The sequence below is a fragment of the Lissotriton helveticus genome, chromosome 10 (genome assembly GCF_964261635.1).
Source record: "Lissotriton helveticus chromosome 10, aLisHel1.1, whole genome shotgun sequence".
NCBI lineage: Eukaryota > Metazoa > Chordata > Amphibia > Caudata > Salamandridae > Lissotriton > Lissotriton helveticus.
Window position 1 is genome coordinate 435,666,407 of NC_136071.1, and position 16,927 is coordinate 435,683,333.

The window sequence follows — 16,927 nt, forward strand, 5'->3', positions numbered from 1 at the left end:
TGACCCTAGTGCCTGCAAGGTAACTGCATGTGTGACTGCTTACTTAGTAGTAAAATATAGCAATAATCAGTGTTCAGTGGATTTATTAGACCTTTTGACCCCTGTGCCATTGCACCTGCTGCACCATTCAAATGATGACCCTGGTGCCTGCAAGAAAATTGCACTTGACTGCTTGTTTAGAAGTAACATTTAACAATAATCGATTTTCAGTGAGCTTTCTAGAGCTTTTGGCCCCTGTACCACTGCACCTGCTGCACATTACATTCATGGCCCAAGTGCCTGCAAGGTAATTATTTGCACTTGGACTGCTTGTTAAGTATTACAATATTACAAAAAATCAGTGTTCAGTGGGTTTCCTAGAACTTTTTGCCTCTGTGCCACTGCACCTGCTGCACAATTCAGATCATGCAAGGTAACTGCACTTGTGACTGCTTATTATGTAGTAAAATATAGCAATATTTGGTGTTCAGTGGGTTTCCTAGCGGTTTTGGCCTCGGTGCCACTGCACCTGCTGCACCATTCAAATCAAGACCCTAGTGCCTGCGAGGTAATTGCATTTGTGACTGCTTGTTTAGTAGTAAAATATAGCAATGATCGGTGTTCAGTGGGTTTCCTAGAGCTTTTATCCTGTGTGCCGCTGCACCTTTCAAATCATTGCCCTAGTGCCTGCAATGTAATTGCACTTGTCAGTGCTTATTTAATAATAAAATATAACAATAATTGGTGTTCAGAGGGTTTCCTAGACTTTTTGGCTTCTGTGCCACTGCACCTGAGGCACCATTCAAATCATGATTAGGGATCCCTGTTTTCCTTCTTTTACTAATTTTTACATACAGACAAATACAAACAGAAACCTATTTATTTTCCTGTCTGTATTTATTTTTAAATGTGGACTAAAATGGAAATTAGGTTGTTTTTTTTATTAATTCTGAATGCTGTCATTCATGACTACCAGGCCAATAGCTCTGTCGGTCGAAACGTAAGGGAGTAAAAAAACATAAAGGAATTTAGTATTAGTATTAAATACAGTTAGGATGTTCTGGCACAATATAACTATTGCCTTAATCTGTAGAGTTTGAAATACTGTAAAAGCTTTCATGGGAGGAATCATATGTAACTATGCCATCTTGAAAAATAGAAAAAATCATCAAATTGTGTTTAAAACTCTGAAAGAGCAAGTATGTGTCCTAAAGTTAGAGCAAGCAAATACAATCAGATAGAGTCTAATATTTTTGGCTCTGATAGCTGTGTAGATACCGACCCTAGTAGGTGGCCCATTATAACTCTGGGAATTACTGTTAATGAGGTTGAGCTAGGCATACGTGCAAGCAAGGGGGGGAAAGCTCAGGGACCTGATGGGGTTCCTATAGATGTTTATAAAGCAGCCCCAGAGATGTGGAGCCCCCTTTTAGCTATTGTTTTTAATGCAGCAGTCTGTACCGAGGCACCAAAAACCTGGAAGGAATCCATTATTATTCCGATATACAAGAAGGGCAGTAGGGCAGATGTTAAGAATTGTCGACCTATCTCTCTTTTAGACTCCTCAGTTAAGATCACGAGTAGAGTTATGTTGGCTAGACTAGAAGAGTGGGTCGAGATAATGAAAGACTTCGGTAAACACTCTGGCTATTTGATAAATAACCAAAAAACTGAAATAATGTGCTGGGGTGTAGACAATTGGGGGGGGGCCCGAAGCACTCAGTTTAGATACTTAGGCATAATAGTAACACCAGACCTTAACACTGTAGCATTGATCAATATAAAAAAAGTGGCCAAGGATATCGACCACCTTTTCCTGAGGTGGCAGAACCTCCAGCTTACAATCTATGGTCGGATCAACCTGGTTAAAATGGTTATTTTACCGAAACTAACATACCTTTTTAATATGATACCATTGACTTTTCCACATAAGGTCTTAGCCAGAATCCAAGGGAAAATTGGCAGCTTTATTTGGGCAAATAAAAACTCAAGGATCTCTTGGAAAAAGCTGAAAAGATGATTGCTGAAGGGAGGTCTTGCGCTCCCTGACATTCTCTGGTATGCTTTTTCTTTCCAACTGAAAAACATTAGATGCCTCCTTACTAGCCCTGATGATTCCAACTGGGGGCGGATACTGAACACAATGGTGGCCCAAGAGGGGGGCGAACCCGGCTTCCTTTATAAATTTGGCGCGCCAACATTTTACAAAAAGGTACGTCTCAAGATACTGGAACATGCACTTTTAGTATGGACTAGAGTCAAAGGGAGATGGGGCATAAAGTATTACTCAGATCTTGCCCCAATTTGGGACTCCCCGGGCTTGCCGACATGCTTTAAGGACAGTCTTTCTCTTCCCATCAGGAGAGCAGGTATAACAGTATGGGCAGATATAGTAACATCAGAGGGAGTTCTCACATGGGAGGTCTTGAGAACAAAGATAGGGGATTCTTTCTCTAGATTTAAGTATATTCAGATCTGTTCTTGGTTTGCCGCTGAGAGAGAGAACATCGGTGGGAATTGGGATATCGATTCTGCACTTCAATCCCCTTGCCCAATGAAGAAGGAAGTAGGAATGTGGTATGGGAAAATGTTGCAGGAGGAGGAAACAGCGTCCCCCCCAATGTATCAAATCTGGAATGCCTCGGGGCTGGAGGAGACATTGGTTGCTCTTTACGATAGATCTCTCAAAACCTTAATAAATATGTCAGATCAGCCTCCCTGAAGAAGAATCACCATTTTACCATCAACAGGCTCTACTACACGCCAAAAACAATTGCAAAGTTTGTGACTCACCCTCCATCGTGTTCAAGATGTGGGTTAGTGGAAGTAGATGACATACATCTCTTTTATGACTGTCCTTCTCTGGATTCCTTTTGGTCTATGGTTGAGAAGGCCTTAGATGGCATTTTTAAAACACAAGGGTCCTTGACGTTAAATTTAGTTAGAGTCATTTTTGGGATGGATATTCAGCTTCTTAGTTTATTAAGGGGGGCACAAGTGGCTTTATTTTGTAATCTTATCATATTAGCGCGTAGGGAGATTTGCAAACTCTGGAAAGACACTAGCCCTCCCACATATGAAAACTGGTTACGGGCGGCTTTGAGCACTGCACGGTTAGAATTTAGTTTGGCACAAAGAGTAAATAGCACGATATGGGATCCTTTATTAGACTGGGGAAGACAAATGAGGCTGGTCTAAGGCCTGGCTGTCCTATGATTACACCAGGCCTCGGTATAAAGAGGCAGGGCGGCCATGCCCAGGCTATTGCAAGAACGCTAACCCTGGGTGCCCACGACGACGGAATGGGTTGAGAAAGTTTATTTGCACAGCTTTTGGTGAAATGAGGACAAAAAAGAAAAAGACAAAAAAAAAAAAAAAGAAGAGTGGGTCGAGCAGGAGGACATTCTGGCCGACAGCCAGTATGGATTCAGGTAGGATCGGGGTACAGTGGACCAGTGTTTAAACCTTGATTTACTGATTGGCAAATACACTGAAGCCAAACATGGCTCATTATATCTCTGCTTCGCAGACTTAAGTAGCGCCTTCGATATGGTTGACCATACTATATTATGGCCAACCCTGTTACAGCTTGGAGCACCGGAGGGTATTATCTTTTTCCTTGCCAGGCTGCACGAAAAGTTACAAACCTGTGTGCGCTACGGCACTAATGGGGAGTGTACCCCCAAATTCAGTGTCAAACGAGGGATCAGACAGGGCTGTGTACTAGCCCCCCTTCTTTTTATACTGTTTATTAATGAAATCGACGCTATTTTAAAAAATGTAAATGCCGATGCCCCCAAGGTCAAAGGTTTCTCTGTGCCAGTGTTATTGTACGCTGACGACGCTGTACTGCTTTCAAGAACTCCTCGTGGACTACAGCGTCTGATCGATAGATTTTCCACCTTTATCAAGGATAGAAAACTTACCATTAATAAGGGGAAAACGTACACTATGACCTGTGGGGCCAGAAGCAAATCTACTAATGCCTTTTTTATTGATTGTGAAAAGGTGCAACAAGTAGATACATTCTGCTATCTTGGTATAACCTTCTCAAAAGACAGAAAATGGACTAATGAATTTAATAATATTAGTAATAAAATGGCTAAAAACGCCTATGGTGTTTTTAGATTTGCGTCAAAAGTCGAGGACAGACGGACTAGGGATATGCTTCAAATTTACCAAGCCAGATGTGTCACTATAGCAATGGGTATGCAGACAAAATATCGATATTTAAATATCGATATACAATTATATAGAAGTTTAAATATCGATGGGACAAAATATAGAAGGTAAGTAATATCGATACATTTAATATCGATATTAGTAATATCGAAGTTTTAAATATCGATGTCAGTAATATCGATTTTAATAATTTCGATGTTACTAATATCAATTTTAAACAATTTTTTGTGTATATTATTATGTATTTATTATGTTTTTCATTTATTTTTATGTAATTTAATTAAATGTATTTTAGTACTGTAGCGGGTTGTGGGTTTATAGGGGAATAGGGTGGGAAGTAATTTAATTATGGTAAATTAATTATTAATTAGTGGGAATTATAAATTAATATTTATTAATTGGTAACTATTTTTAAATAATTGGTAATTAATTTTAATTAATTGATTAATTGATAAATATGTTCTGTAGCGGGTTGTGGGTTTATAGGGGAATAGGGTGGGAAGTAATTTAATTATGTTAAATTTATTATTAATTACTAGGAATTATAAATTAATATTTATTAATTGGTAATTATTTTTAATTAATTGGTAATTAATTTTAATTATTTGATTAATTGATAAATATGTTCTGTAGCGGGTTGTGAGTTTATAGGGGAATAGGGTGGGAAGTAATTTAATTATGTTAAATTAATTATTAATTAGTAGGAATTAAAATCTAATTTTTAATAATTGATAATATTTTTTAATTAATTGGTAAATAATGTTAATTAATTGATTAATTGATCATTATGTTTTGTAGTGGGTTGTGGGTTTTTAGGGGAATAGGGTGGGAAGTAATTTAAATGTAATTAAGTAATAATGTTCTTTAAGTAATTGTTTGGTTAATTATCTAATTGCTAATTAATTATTAATTGTTAATTAAATATTTATTAAATGGTATTTTTATTAATTTTTTTAATTACATATATTTTGTTCACATGTTTTTAATAATTATGTATTGGTATTTGCAAATGGTTGATATTTATTTAATAGTTAATATTTGTATTATTTAAAATAAAAGATTTATTTAGAAGTATGTTATTTTTACCCCTACGCTATCCAACATTTTCCCTACTTTTTCACTCTCTGGAGTGGGAATAGTAATTTTTACCCCTACGCTACCCAACACTTTCCCTACTGTTGCACTCTCTGGAGTGGGAATAGTAATTTTTACCTCTACGCTATCCAACACTTTCCCTACTGTTGCGCTCTCTAGAGTTGGAATAGTAATTGTTACCCCTACGCTATCCAACACTTTCCCTACTGTTGCACTCTCTGGAGTGGTAATAGTAATTTTTACACCTACGCTATCCAACATTTTCCCTACTGTTGCACTCTCTGGAGTGGGAATAGTAATTTTTACCCCTGCGCTATCCAACACTTTCCCTACTGTTGCACTCTCTGGAGTGGGAATAGTAATTTTTACCCCTACTCTATCCAACACTTTCCCTACTGTTGCACTCTCTGGAGTGGGAATAGTAATTTTTACCTCTACGCTATCCAACACTTTCCCTACTGTTGCACTCTCTGGAGTGGAAATAGTAATTTTTACCCCTACCCTATCCAACACTTTCCCTACTGTTGCACTCTCTGGAGTGGGAATAGTCATTTTTACCCGTACGCTATCCAACACTTTCCCTACTGTTGCGCTCTTTGGAGTTGGAATAGTAATTTTTACCCCTACGCTATCCAACACTTTCCCTACTGTTGCACTCTTTGGAGTGGGAATAGTAATTGTTACCCCTACGCTATCCAACACTTTGCCTACTGTTGCACTCTCTGGAGTGGGAATAGTAATTCTTACCCCTACGCTATCCAACACTTTACCTACTGTTGCACTCTCTGGAGTGGGAATAGTAATTTTTATCTCTACGCTATCCAACACTTTCCCTACTGTTGCGCTCTCTGGAGTTGGAATAGTAATTGTTACCCCTACGCTATCCAACACTTTCCCTACTGTTGCACTCTCTGGAGTGGTAATAGTAATTTTTACACCTACACTATTCAACATTTTCCCTACTGTTGCACTCTCTGGAGTGGGAATAGTAATTTTTACCCCTACGCTATCCAACACTTTCCCTACTGTTGCACTCTCTGGAGTGGAAATAGTAATTTTCACCCCTACGCTATCCAACACTTTCCCTACTGTTGCACTCTCTGGAGTGGGAATAGTAATTTTTACCCGTACACTATCCAACACTTTCCCTACTGTTGCACTCTTTGGAGTTGGAATAGTAATTTTTACCCCTACGCTATCCAACACTTTCCCTACTGTTGCACTCTTTGGAGTGGGAATAGTAATTGTTACCCCTACGCTATCCAACACTTTCCCCACTGTTGCACTCTCTGGAGTGGGAATAGTAATTCTTACCCCTACACTATCCAACACTTTCCCTACTGTTGCACTCTCTGGAGTGGGATAGTAATTTTTATCTCTACGCTATCCAACACTTTCCCTACTGTTGCACTCTCTGGAGTGGGAATAGTAATTTTTACCTCTACGCTATCCAACACTTTCCCTACTGTTGCACTCTCTGGAGTGGGAATAGTAATTTTTACCCCTACGCTATCCAACACTTTCCCTACTGTTGCACTCTCTGGAGTGGAAATAGTAATTTTCACCCCTACGCTATCCAACACTTTCCCTACTGTTGCACTCTCTGGAGTGGGAATAGTAATTTTTACCCGTACACTATCCAACACTTTCCCTACTGTTGCGCTCTTTGGAGTGGGAATAGTAATTTTTACCCCTACGCTATCCAACACTTTCTCTACTGTTGCGCTCTTTGGAGTTTGAATAGTAATTTTTACCCCTACGCTATCCAACACTTTCCCTACTGTTGCACTCTCTGGAGTGGGAATAGTAATTGTTACCCCTACGCTATCCAACACTTTCCCTACTGTTGCACTCTCTGGAGTGGGAATAGTAATTTTTACCCCTACGCTATCCAACACTTTCCCTACTGTTACACTCTCTGGAGTGGGAATAGTAATTTTTATCTCTACGCTATCCAACACTTTCCCTACTGTTGCACTCTCTGGAGGTGGAATAGTAATTATTACCCCTACGCTATCCAACACTTTCCCTACTGTTGCACTCTCTGGAGTGGGAATAGTAATTTTTACCCGTACGCTATCCAAAATGTACCTAATTTTTTTAATTAGTTTTACATTGTTATTAATAGTTATTTATATTAATATTTTATGTATATACATTTATTTGTAATTTATTATATTTTCATTTATTTATAAGTTATTAAAATAAATATTTTAGAGTTAATATTAATTAAGTATATACTATGTATTATATTTTTATTATTATTAGTTTTTATTACATTATTTATTAATTTTAAATATTATAATATAGTTTTAACTATGTTTATTATATTTATAACTATTATTTTGTTAATATTACATTTTATTTAAATTAAAAAAACGATATTTTCTAAAAAACGATATTTTTGACATCGATATATTTTCTTGCGATATTTTTGTACTTACCTTGTTAGAGATAGGATCCCGATATTATTGTCCTCGATATTTTTGTTGCGATATTTTGGTACCTCGATATTTTTGTAGTCGATATTTTGTCATAGATTCATAGCAATGTACAAGGGCGGGTGTTTTGGGCCACAGATGTGATTATAACTTGCAGAAGGAGGAGAATACCTCTTTAAAAAAGCTTTTGTGTTTACCTCTCTCCGCCCCCACTGAGTTGATCCATCGGGAACTGGATATTAATTTTTTAACTGATCTATTATCCTTAAGGCCACTTATGGTTTGGCGTTCTATTTGGCTTCAGGATGGAAAGTCTTTTAATAGATCTATAATAGAGGATTGCTTATTATTGGATAAACACCTAAATATCCCTTGGCTTAAATATGTGGCTGACTGTTTTTCTGAAATATTTAACATAAATGTACTGGCTGACCCAATTGCCGCCTCCCAGATCCCCAAAGTAGAGCTGAAAACCAAATTTCCTGCTAGTAGGGCGAGGAAGCGGGATGCAACTTATGGATCTTTGTCCTCTGTCATGTTTTACAGCAGATACACTATTATTGAAGGTTTCCCACTTTATCTAGTTTTGGTGGCAAGGCCATCTCATAAGTTTGTGCTAACCAGACTGAGGTTTGGGGTAGCACACCACTTAGTGGCCCTACCGAACCTTAAGAAACATCCGATAGGGCCGTGTTTGTGCGATGGCGTTTCCAAACAAAGCACTCTGCACTTTTTATTATTTTGTAAACTGTATATGAACTTTCAAATAGCCTATTTGAAACCTATGTTTGTCAAATATGGTGTACGTACAGTTAATCAGGCAATGAGTTTAATATTCAATCTGGAATCTGTCGATATCTGTTTTTATACTGCTACATTTTTAAATCAGTCTATTAATGCACGTAAAAGTATGTCATTTTAGGAATTGTGTATGTATTTTTATGGTATTTCTTTTATTGATCTGAATACTGTAATATTTGTTATATTGTGTATTTTTTCTCTGTGCTTTTATGGTCATTTTATATGTTCCGAATAAAGCTTCATGAATTGAATTGAATTGAGTCTACATAATGAACATGAGATTGATCTGCTCATGCTAGCCTAGTATACACTGTTATCTAAGCTGTTTAGGAACAATGTTTTGGCATTATATTTTCATTATGAAACTGGTTATTTGAGTATAGAGAAATAGTGGGTGGATAGTAGCCTATAAAATTAAGGAAAGTAATTCTGTTAACCTTTTCCGTGCTGATGACGGAACCGCTCCGTCATCAGCCGCGGTGGCGCTGTGCTGATGACGGAGCGGTTCCGTCATGGCCCACCCGACGCGCCTGCGTGGCACGTTCTATTGATCGGGCGGGTCCATGACGGGCCCGCTCCGTCATGAGCACAGCGCCACCGCGGCTGATGACGGAGCGGTTCCGTCATCAGCATGGGCGCGCCGTGCGGCCCCCCGCCCCTTAGCGCTGCGGCGGAATAACCGCCGCAGCGAAGGTGTTAATAATATGAACCCTGCCAAAAAAGATAGCAGGAAGCAAGTACTGGGTGCTGTTAAAATTGTATGACAGATCCAGATATTCTTTCTATCCCTGTATCTGGATGAAGATCAGTGCTTGCAGGCAGATAGATCCATATTTAAATTGTGTTATGCTGGATGTCCTGACACTCTAAGGCAGACCTGGTCTGGGTGCATCAATTACTCCTAAGAAAGTCCTGGCTCCTAGTAACAGCCTGGTTAACGGCAGTGCACGGGTGAGGACCCTACCCAGGCACATTTTATAAAACCTCTTGTGTCATAGTAGCACTTTTATACTTGGCCCAAAGAAATTATTTTCAAGACAGGCCTCTTGGGATCACACACATATATCTGTTTTTTGTCCAAAAGGACAAACCTGTTGATGAGATCAAAGTTCCCATCTCTTTGACTGATATATGCCTTTGATTAAAATACAAAGTTCTATTCTCAATTAATGTGTCATCATCTTAGTAAAGTGATTGTAAACCCTGTTTCACAACAACAGTATGGATTCACACCTGGTATAGAAGCCAAAGGGCATGTGTTTATGACTATTCGATACAGTGGAAGTTATGCAGAAGGATGTTGGTGTGATCCTCGTAGATGCAGTTATGAGACAGTCGGGGTTTCGAAAAAAATCTATCGCTCTTACACAAGTCTGTAAAAGAAGCCTACTGCTAGAATTATGACAAGGGGTATTGCTTCTGAGCCATTCATGATTGCAAGGGGTGCGCTCAGGCATGTCCTTTGCAATTTTATTTAAGCTTGGAGCCTTATCTAAGATGCAGCCTAGCCACAGCTGAGAGAAAACCTGTTGAATTCAATGTGGCAATGTTCAGTGAAAGTTGTGATAGATGCTCCCCCCGCTAAAGAATCCAAGGCTGCTCATTTAGGTTGTATTTCTAGATATCATTTGCATGTTTCTAAAAGTCATGCTATCGCATACCACAATACAGTAGTGAAAGATTCTAGCAATCTCAGGATTTCTGTTTATTTAGGTATCCTGGTGAAAAGTTAAGTTGGGTATGTGTTGAAATTGAATTAGAAATCAAAATTGAAGAACTATTTTGCATTGATGCATAGTAAGAACAGATTGTCTATTTTCTTGGTTGGATGGTGCAATATAGTCAACCTGGTTTTTCTAGCTGTTTCTTAAGAATGTGTGACCCAAACTACATAAGAAACTATTAGCTAGACTACAGATAGGGCATACATGCATGGTGTAAGTTATGTAATAGTACAAAATATTGTTGACATACTCCACTATGGGATCTATTTACTTCCTATGTTTCGTGAATCACGTTTTTCACATGTGAGTGTGACCTGGTCTTTGAAGTATGGGTCAAATGCTTTGCAATGGGGTGATGGATACATTTACTGAAAATAGAGCAATGCGCAAGCTACCACGGCCTAGATTTTAGAAACATTTGTAAATATGGGACTTTTTTAACAAGATCATTGGGGATAATTTAGTTGTCGATATACTGACTTTCAGAGAACTGTTGAATATCGGTTCCTCTACTGTAAATATCAAAATATTTAATCAGTTATTTGAGATGGTTACAGATGATATCAAAGACATGGCAACTGAGTGGGCTCGGAGCGTAAGTATAACTATTACTCCTATCTCGCAGAGTATTAATGTTAACTTAAAAGTTCTCAGACCAGCATATCTGCAACCACATTTTCGTACAACTAATTTTGCTGAGATATATCTTTTAATCTGAATGTCCTATATGTAATCTAGAAGGTACACATGATTTGCATGCGTTTTTTAAAAGTTCTGATCTGAGCAGGTTGCAGGAGACAGTTACTTAGAAGCTAAGCGATATGTCCCATCCTGTTCCTGTTTTGCCCACCTGTAAAATAATGTTTGTTGTGGATGACAATATTTTTAGCCTAAATGCAGGACTAAGGGGCATATTATCAAGAACAGGAGATAAAATTATCGCCGCTTTATCGGCAGAAAACTGCCGCTAAATCGGCGATAATGGGCTTGATAATATGCTCTATGGAATTTCAATCGAAGCGCATGTTAGATGTCTTCACATCTACCATGGGCTTAGATAAAGCGGCGATAATTTTATCTCCTGTTCTTGATAATATGCCCCTTTGTTTTATCGTCACCTTAATCCATCTGTGGATGGACTGTTTCAGAAACTCCCTATTTTCATCACTGGTAAGCATCCTTGCTATAAATTAAATGGCAACAGTGATTAATAGGGTAAAGGGCCATCTTGGCAGATGCAAGATGATTGCTATCCATGGCTCTTTTGTAGATTGGTTGACCCAAGATGGAATAACCAGTGAGTTATTTATTTACTGCTGAAGCTCAATTGTTGTTTGCCTAATTGTATATGTAATATTGTATATTCCAAGCTAAAGAATGAATGCTTTTTTCTGCTTTTTAAAATATGTATAGTAAATAAAAGAATCCATCACATTTTATGTTGGTTCCTAGAGTATTGATAATGTTGAAATCAGACTATATTTTGAAAAAAATGCCCCTCAACCTAATCACAGTTCATTTTCCTAGTTCTTGAACTATGCTTTGTTCATTGCAAGGATAGAATATGTTGTTTTCTGTAGGTCTCAGACTCCAGTCAACCATTAACCGAATTTCTCACAGTTTCATGTTTAACACACTTGGAGACTTTTCCCCCAAAGGTCTACAAAACCCTCTGGTTCAGAGTCAAAAATGAAAGGTCAGCTTTCGGGGTGCATACAATAGACTAAAAGCTGATCCCTGTCACAGTCCTAGTACCCGTCCTGCTTCCTAAGAGTGATTCAAATGTGTGGTGGCAGCTCTTCATTAAGGTAACAGAGCTAACCTCTAAAAAAGATAGTGTTGGGGTACATATGTTACATTCTTTGTCCTCATGATAAACCATTAAGGACCTGATGTACAAAGTAATATCACAGTCGCAAAGTTCAAATTTCAGCCTTTGCGACCGCAAAATGACATTTTTCAATATACAAAGCCCAAATTGCAATTCTGTAACACATTACTGAATTGTACTTTGGGTTTCAGGATAAATACATAATCCGTATTTGGAAGGGACATGTAAAGGGCGTCCTTTTCAAATGTCAATTCCTTAAAATATATATTAATTTTTGTCACCGTCATCCAAATTGGTGATAACATTCACAAACAGGATCGGATTTGCCAGGGACCCCTTCTCCTCTGTGAGTGTCAACAAAAACATTTTTAGAAGTGGTCCTTAGGACCACTGCCTGCTTCTAAAAAAGATGTTTGTAAAATGATTAATTTTAATTTTCAGAATATGGGCTGCATTTATTTTTAAAAAAAGATTACAGACATGGTGATCTGCTGGCCCCAGCAGGCCACCGTGCCTGAGACCCTAATCAATCGTAATGGACATCAGCTACTGCATGCAGAATGATGAGGTAGGTCGAATCTCGACCCACTATGAATCTATAGTTTGTAAACTAACATGTTAATAGAAAGGTTGGTTGACAAAACACCAGTGCATTCGGTGAAAGTCAGTGAGCAAAAGGCGCCCACATCCATTTGATAAGATTCCTAATAAGAATTCGCAAATTGCAAATCGGTATTTGATGCAATTACAATTTCTTATTAGGAATCTTTGTACATCAGGCCCTAGGTTTACAGTTCAAACTCCCTGCATGTACAGTGCTTTTTACGAGGAGTTTTAAATTTTGTGTAATCCTGGGTCACGTGGTGTTTGAAAATCTGTGGAATCATAGGTCATAGCTGCTGCTTTATTAGTTCAGGAAGTAAAATCTTTCTAAGGGAAGAATGAATACAGCCAAAAAGTTCAATAAGCCGGTCTTGACGGTTTATTGCATCATACGAAGTAATCTTCCAGGCTGGAATGCTGAACCGCAAACACATTTAGGTTTATGAATGAACCGGGCGCTCCAAGAAACAAATATGACACGTCTTGTGACAACACATCTAGCAAAAGACACTGTTTTAGAGTTGGCTAACATGAAAGGTTTGTAATCTGGATGAAACTCCACGTGCAATGTTTGGACTCATGTTGTTGTCATGGGCTCTGCTCGGGCTGACTAATAAAGATCTCACATGGCCAAAACTCTGTCTAGGTTTTAGGCCTAAAGAGGTCAAATTGATTATGACCTACATAAAAGGCCACCACTAGGTTACATTTAGGAGCCCTATCTGCATTCTACCCAGGGTGAAAACCCGCTACCAGGTTAGGTGTTGAAACGGTAATCTGTTTTCTTACTAGCATGAATGTCAATCACAATGTAAGGCCAGAAAGGTCAATAAACCCTCTTACCTGGATGAAAGCCCACCACCAGGTTGGGGCGAGCTGCCTGCTGGCTCTCCACGAGGGTCTCCCAGAACACATGGTAGAGCCCTCTGTAGCTGCTTAGATAAACTCTCCCTCGCGGTCCAAAGGCGGCCAGCGGGGGCCTCATGAGAGGCCCATCCACCACTTCGGGTCCGACCATCACCACTTCAATGCCCTGGTTCCCTGGAAACATGCGTGCCAGTTCATCATAGTCTGTCACCCTGGTGTTCAGAGTTTCGATGTAGGAGGCCCCAACCACGTGCACGGTGATGGGACCGGCGTAGGGGTCAACGTTGAAGGCCTGTAGCCCAAAGCCGATGGTCAGCGGCCGGGAGAGGAAGTCTGACGTAAGGTGCTTCACTGATTCCAGAAGGTCCTTCTCGTCTGGCCGTGGTTTGCCAGCATTGGACCATAGGATGTTCATGTAACGCCCGGTCATTATGCTGTCCAGTTTCTCCTGCAGGTTATCCTGCATGGAAAACCACTCATTCCAGCCCGTCACTTCTGTGACAGGTTTTTCCCAGGGCCCCGTGGGAAACGGTATGTCTCCTGCAAAGGAAGGAGAGTGAAGAAAGTTAGCTTCAGAAGGTACAAGCAGGGGTAGAAGGTGGAGTGTATGGTGCATCGCTATATAATCTATGCTTTAAATATGGTATGGAAAGAATAGCGTAGCTGTATCCCAACAGACCTATTGCTTGACGAATCAGAGTAGGTTAGAGAATTATCAATCGTGGCAGGTCGACTTTTTGTTTCCCTGTGGCTCACTGAGGGGCAGATGTATCAAGCGTTTTTTTTGTCGCAAACGCTGTGAATCGCAAAATAGCAGCGTTTGCGACAAAAAAACTGGAAATGCGATGTATGAAAAAATTGCATCGGAAAATTAAGGAATCGCAAAATTTGCGATACCTTACTTTTGCGCTACCATTTAAGGAATCGCAAAAAGCGATTCCTTAAATGGTATGTAAGAAACAAGAAAGTTTTGCGAATTCACACTAAGAAATCGCAAATTACCACCAACTTGTAGTTGGTTGTAATTTGCGAATTCTTTTACAAATGCACTTTTGGCAATTTGTAAAGGTGGCATGTGATGCTCATACATGCCCTTAGGGCATGTATGTACGCCATATGCGCACACATGTCAATTTCAGGGGGTGCAGCACTGTGTCCTTCAGACACCCTTGCACCCTTCAAATTATTCTCAATTTGCGATTAGCAAATTGCGAATAGCAAATTGCGAATAATTTCCCATTCCTTCCTATGGGCCGCCTGGCCCATAGAAATGAATGGGAAATTAGTCCTTAATTGCGATTTGCAATTTGCTAATCGCAATTAAGGAATTTTAAGAAATCGCTAGAAAATAGCGAATTTCTACATACATTCCATTTTGCAATTTTCAAATAGCAATTCCTTAAAAATCGCTATTTGAGATTCGCAAAAGGGTATCTTGATCCATCTGACCCTGAATGAGCTGTAGTTTGCACTGATTTCGTACTGAGGTGTGAAGATGCGAGTGTGTGTGTGGGGGGGTCTGGGGGTTTGCCGCTTTTCTGAAGTTGGAATGAAAATGTTACATCTTCACAAAGGTTGCAGAGTTTTTCAGTTTTACCTTCCACGTAAAAATCAAGTCTTTTGAGATAATTTATGTCACATATATCCTATTTAACAGTAGCAAAATCCTTCTACATAAGATATACTTCGCAAATAACAGTTATGCACTAATTACTGGGGCCCCAGAGAGAGAAAATGTGATACCCCAGGGTTTGGTATTCAATGACTGTGGTGAATTCCCGAAGTTATGAGTTTGCATTCCTAACATGTAGAGTTTGTTGGATTCCTCACCAAACGCTGCATATCTTGCTATTTACTGACTTTTGCCCGTGCTTACTTTGTACAAGAGGTTGCAGGTGGTGGATACTGGCACTCATTATTATCGGGATTTTTTTTTATCATCAGTCTTTGATCCAGAGGAGAAAAAAAAGAGAACGGTATAAAAGGAAGGACGAGAAGCAGAAAGAAAACATAAGGAGAAAGTATGTGTTGTATCTTAACCCCTCCAAGGAAAGACGCAGAGCCAGGAGTATCGTAAGACACGTCTTTATTCTCTGGTTTCTACGTTCGAACTAACTTTCCCCCTAGCTTCCTGTTTCCTCCGCCCCTTCCTGTCTCGCCTGCCCTGTCCTAATGTAGGGTCATTTAATCAACAGGGTCCACCTCACGTGGAATGTAGTGTGTATCCTGATGTTGGTGGAATACACACTGTGTGTTAAAATACCCCTCACACACCAAAAGGGCCCTTGGTGTCATGCTTCATCATTGGAGTCTTCCCGCCCCGCTGCGGGACGGGGCAGTGCTGCAACTAGCGACTACGCTGGAGCACCTTTTAATGTAGGTGCTATGTGAGTGAAGTGGAGTGAGTGTCAGTAGGGTCAGGGGTGATATAAGTAAGTGATGTTAAAAAATACCTGGCCTAGTGGTAGAAAAAATTATTTAATAAACACTGGCTGGTATTGTTAAAAAAAAGTGATGCGGAGAGACGAAGCTGGTTAATGCGCTTACTCTCCTGTGCGGGTCAACATGTTTCGGGGTGCCATGCCCCTTCGTCAGGACCAGGGTCAGATCCCCCTGTCACTCACTAATGTCTTACCACAATAAGGAAAAATAAAGGTGTATGTACAGAAAAAAGTGAAGAATAGTTCTTTATCAATGTGTATAGATATAATTTATATTTATACGAATCCTAGCTCTATCAGAAGTTCTGATGTTGTAAGCCTGAAACACAAGAGCACGCAATTATTAGTGCGCCGATCCCATTGCGCTAGACAAATGGTCATCTGTAAGGAAAGGAAAGATACAACTAACACACATATAAACTGTGGTACTGGGCAATCCAGATGAATTGATAAGTACTTAATCTTGGGGCAGTGAAGTGCTAAATCACATACAGTAAAACACACACGCAGTAGAACATAAAAGCAGACTGTTAACTTGAAAAAGTATGTATTCTGTCATAGATACATACTTAGGGAAATAGGAGTCAGTGCCCCATGAGCCAGGTCAGGACAAAGGGTATTTGAGGGTCCAACTGTAGAGGGGAAGAAAAAGGAGAACAAGGGGGAGAAATGTATACTTTGTTCTAGGATATCTTGTAGCAGTTTAAGTGGTCTGGCTGCATTAGGTTTTTTACAACAAAGTGAGCTCTCAACTGAGTGTCCCAATCGGCTATGCCGTACTTACTCAACCCCCAGCAAGTCTGTGCTTCCTCCTTGATCCTTCGTCCGTGGCTTCCGTGGTTATGAGAAACCAGGAAGGGGCTAGTCTATATATAGTGGGGTTAATTAGATAATTGCGAGTTAAGTGGTTACTGATGCCTATTCAGGATAGGTGTGCCCTCGGAAATGAGTCCGAACTACTAG

At 39.5% G+C, this 16,927-nt stretch overlaps 1 protein-coding gene across 2 annotated transcripts in view; it reads right to left on the bottom strand.

Moving 5' to 3' along the window:
• Positions 1 to 16,927, bottom strand: part of MSS51 (MSS51 mitochondrial translational activator) — a 436,315-nt gene that overhangs the window by 64,693 nt on the left and 354,695 nt on the right. For both annotated transcript variants that reach the window (XM_078664282.1, XM_078664283.1), the window contains exon 5: positions 13,500 to 14,063. In XM_078664282.1, the coding sequence (XP_078520408.1) occupies positions 13,500 to 14,063 (564 nt within the window). The remainder of the gene's footprint in view (positions 1 to 13,499; positions 14,064 to 16,927) is intronic.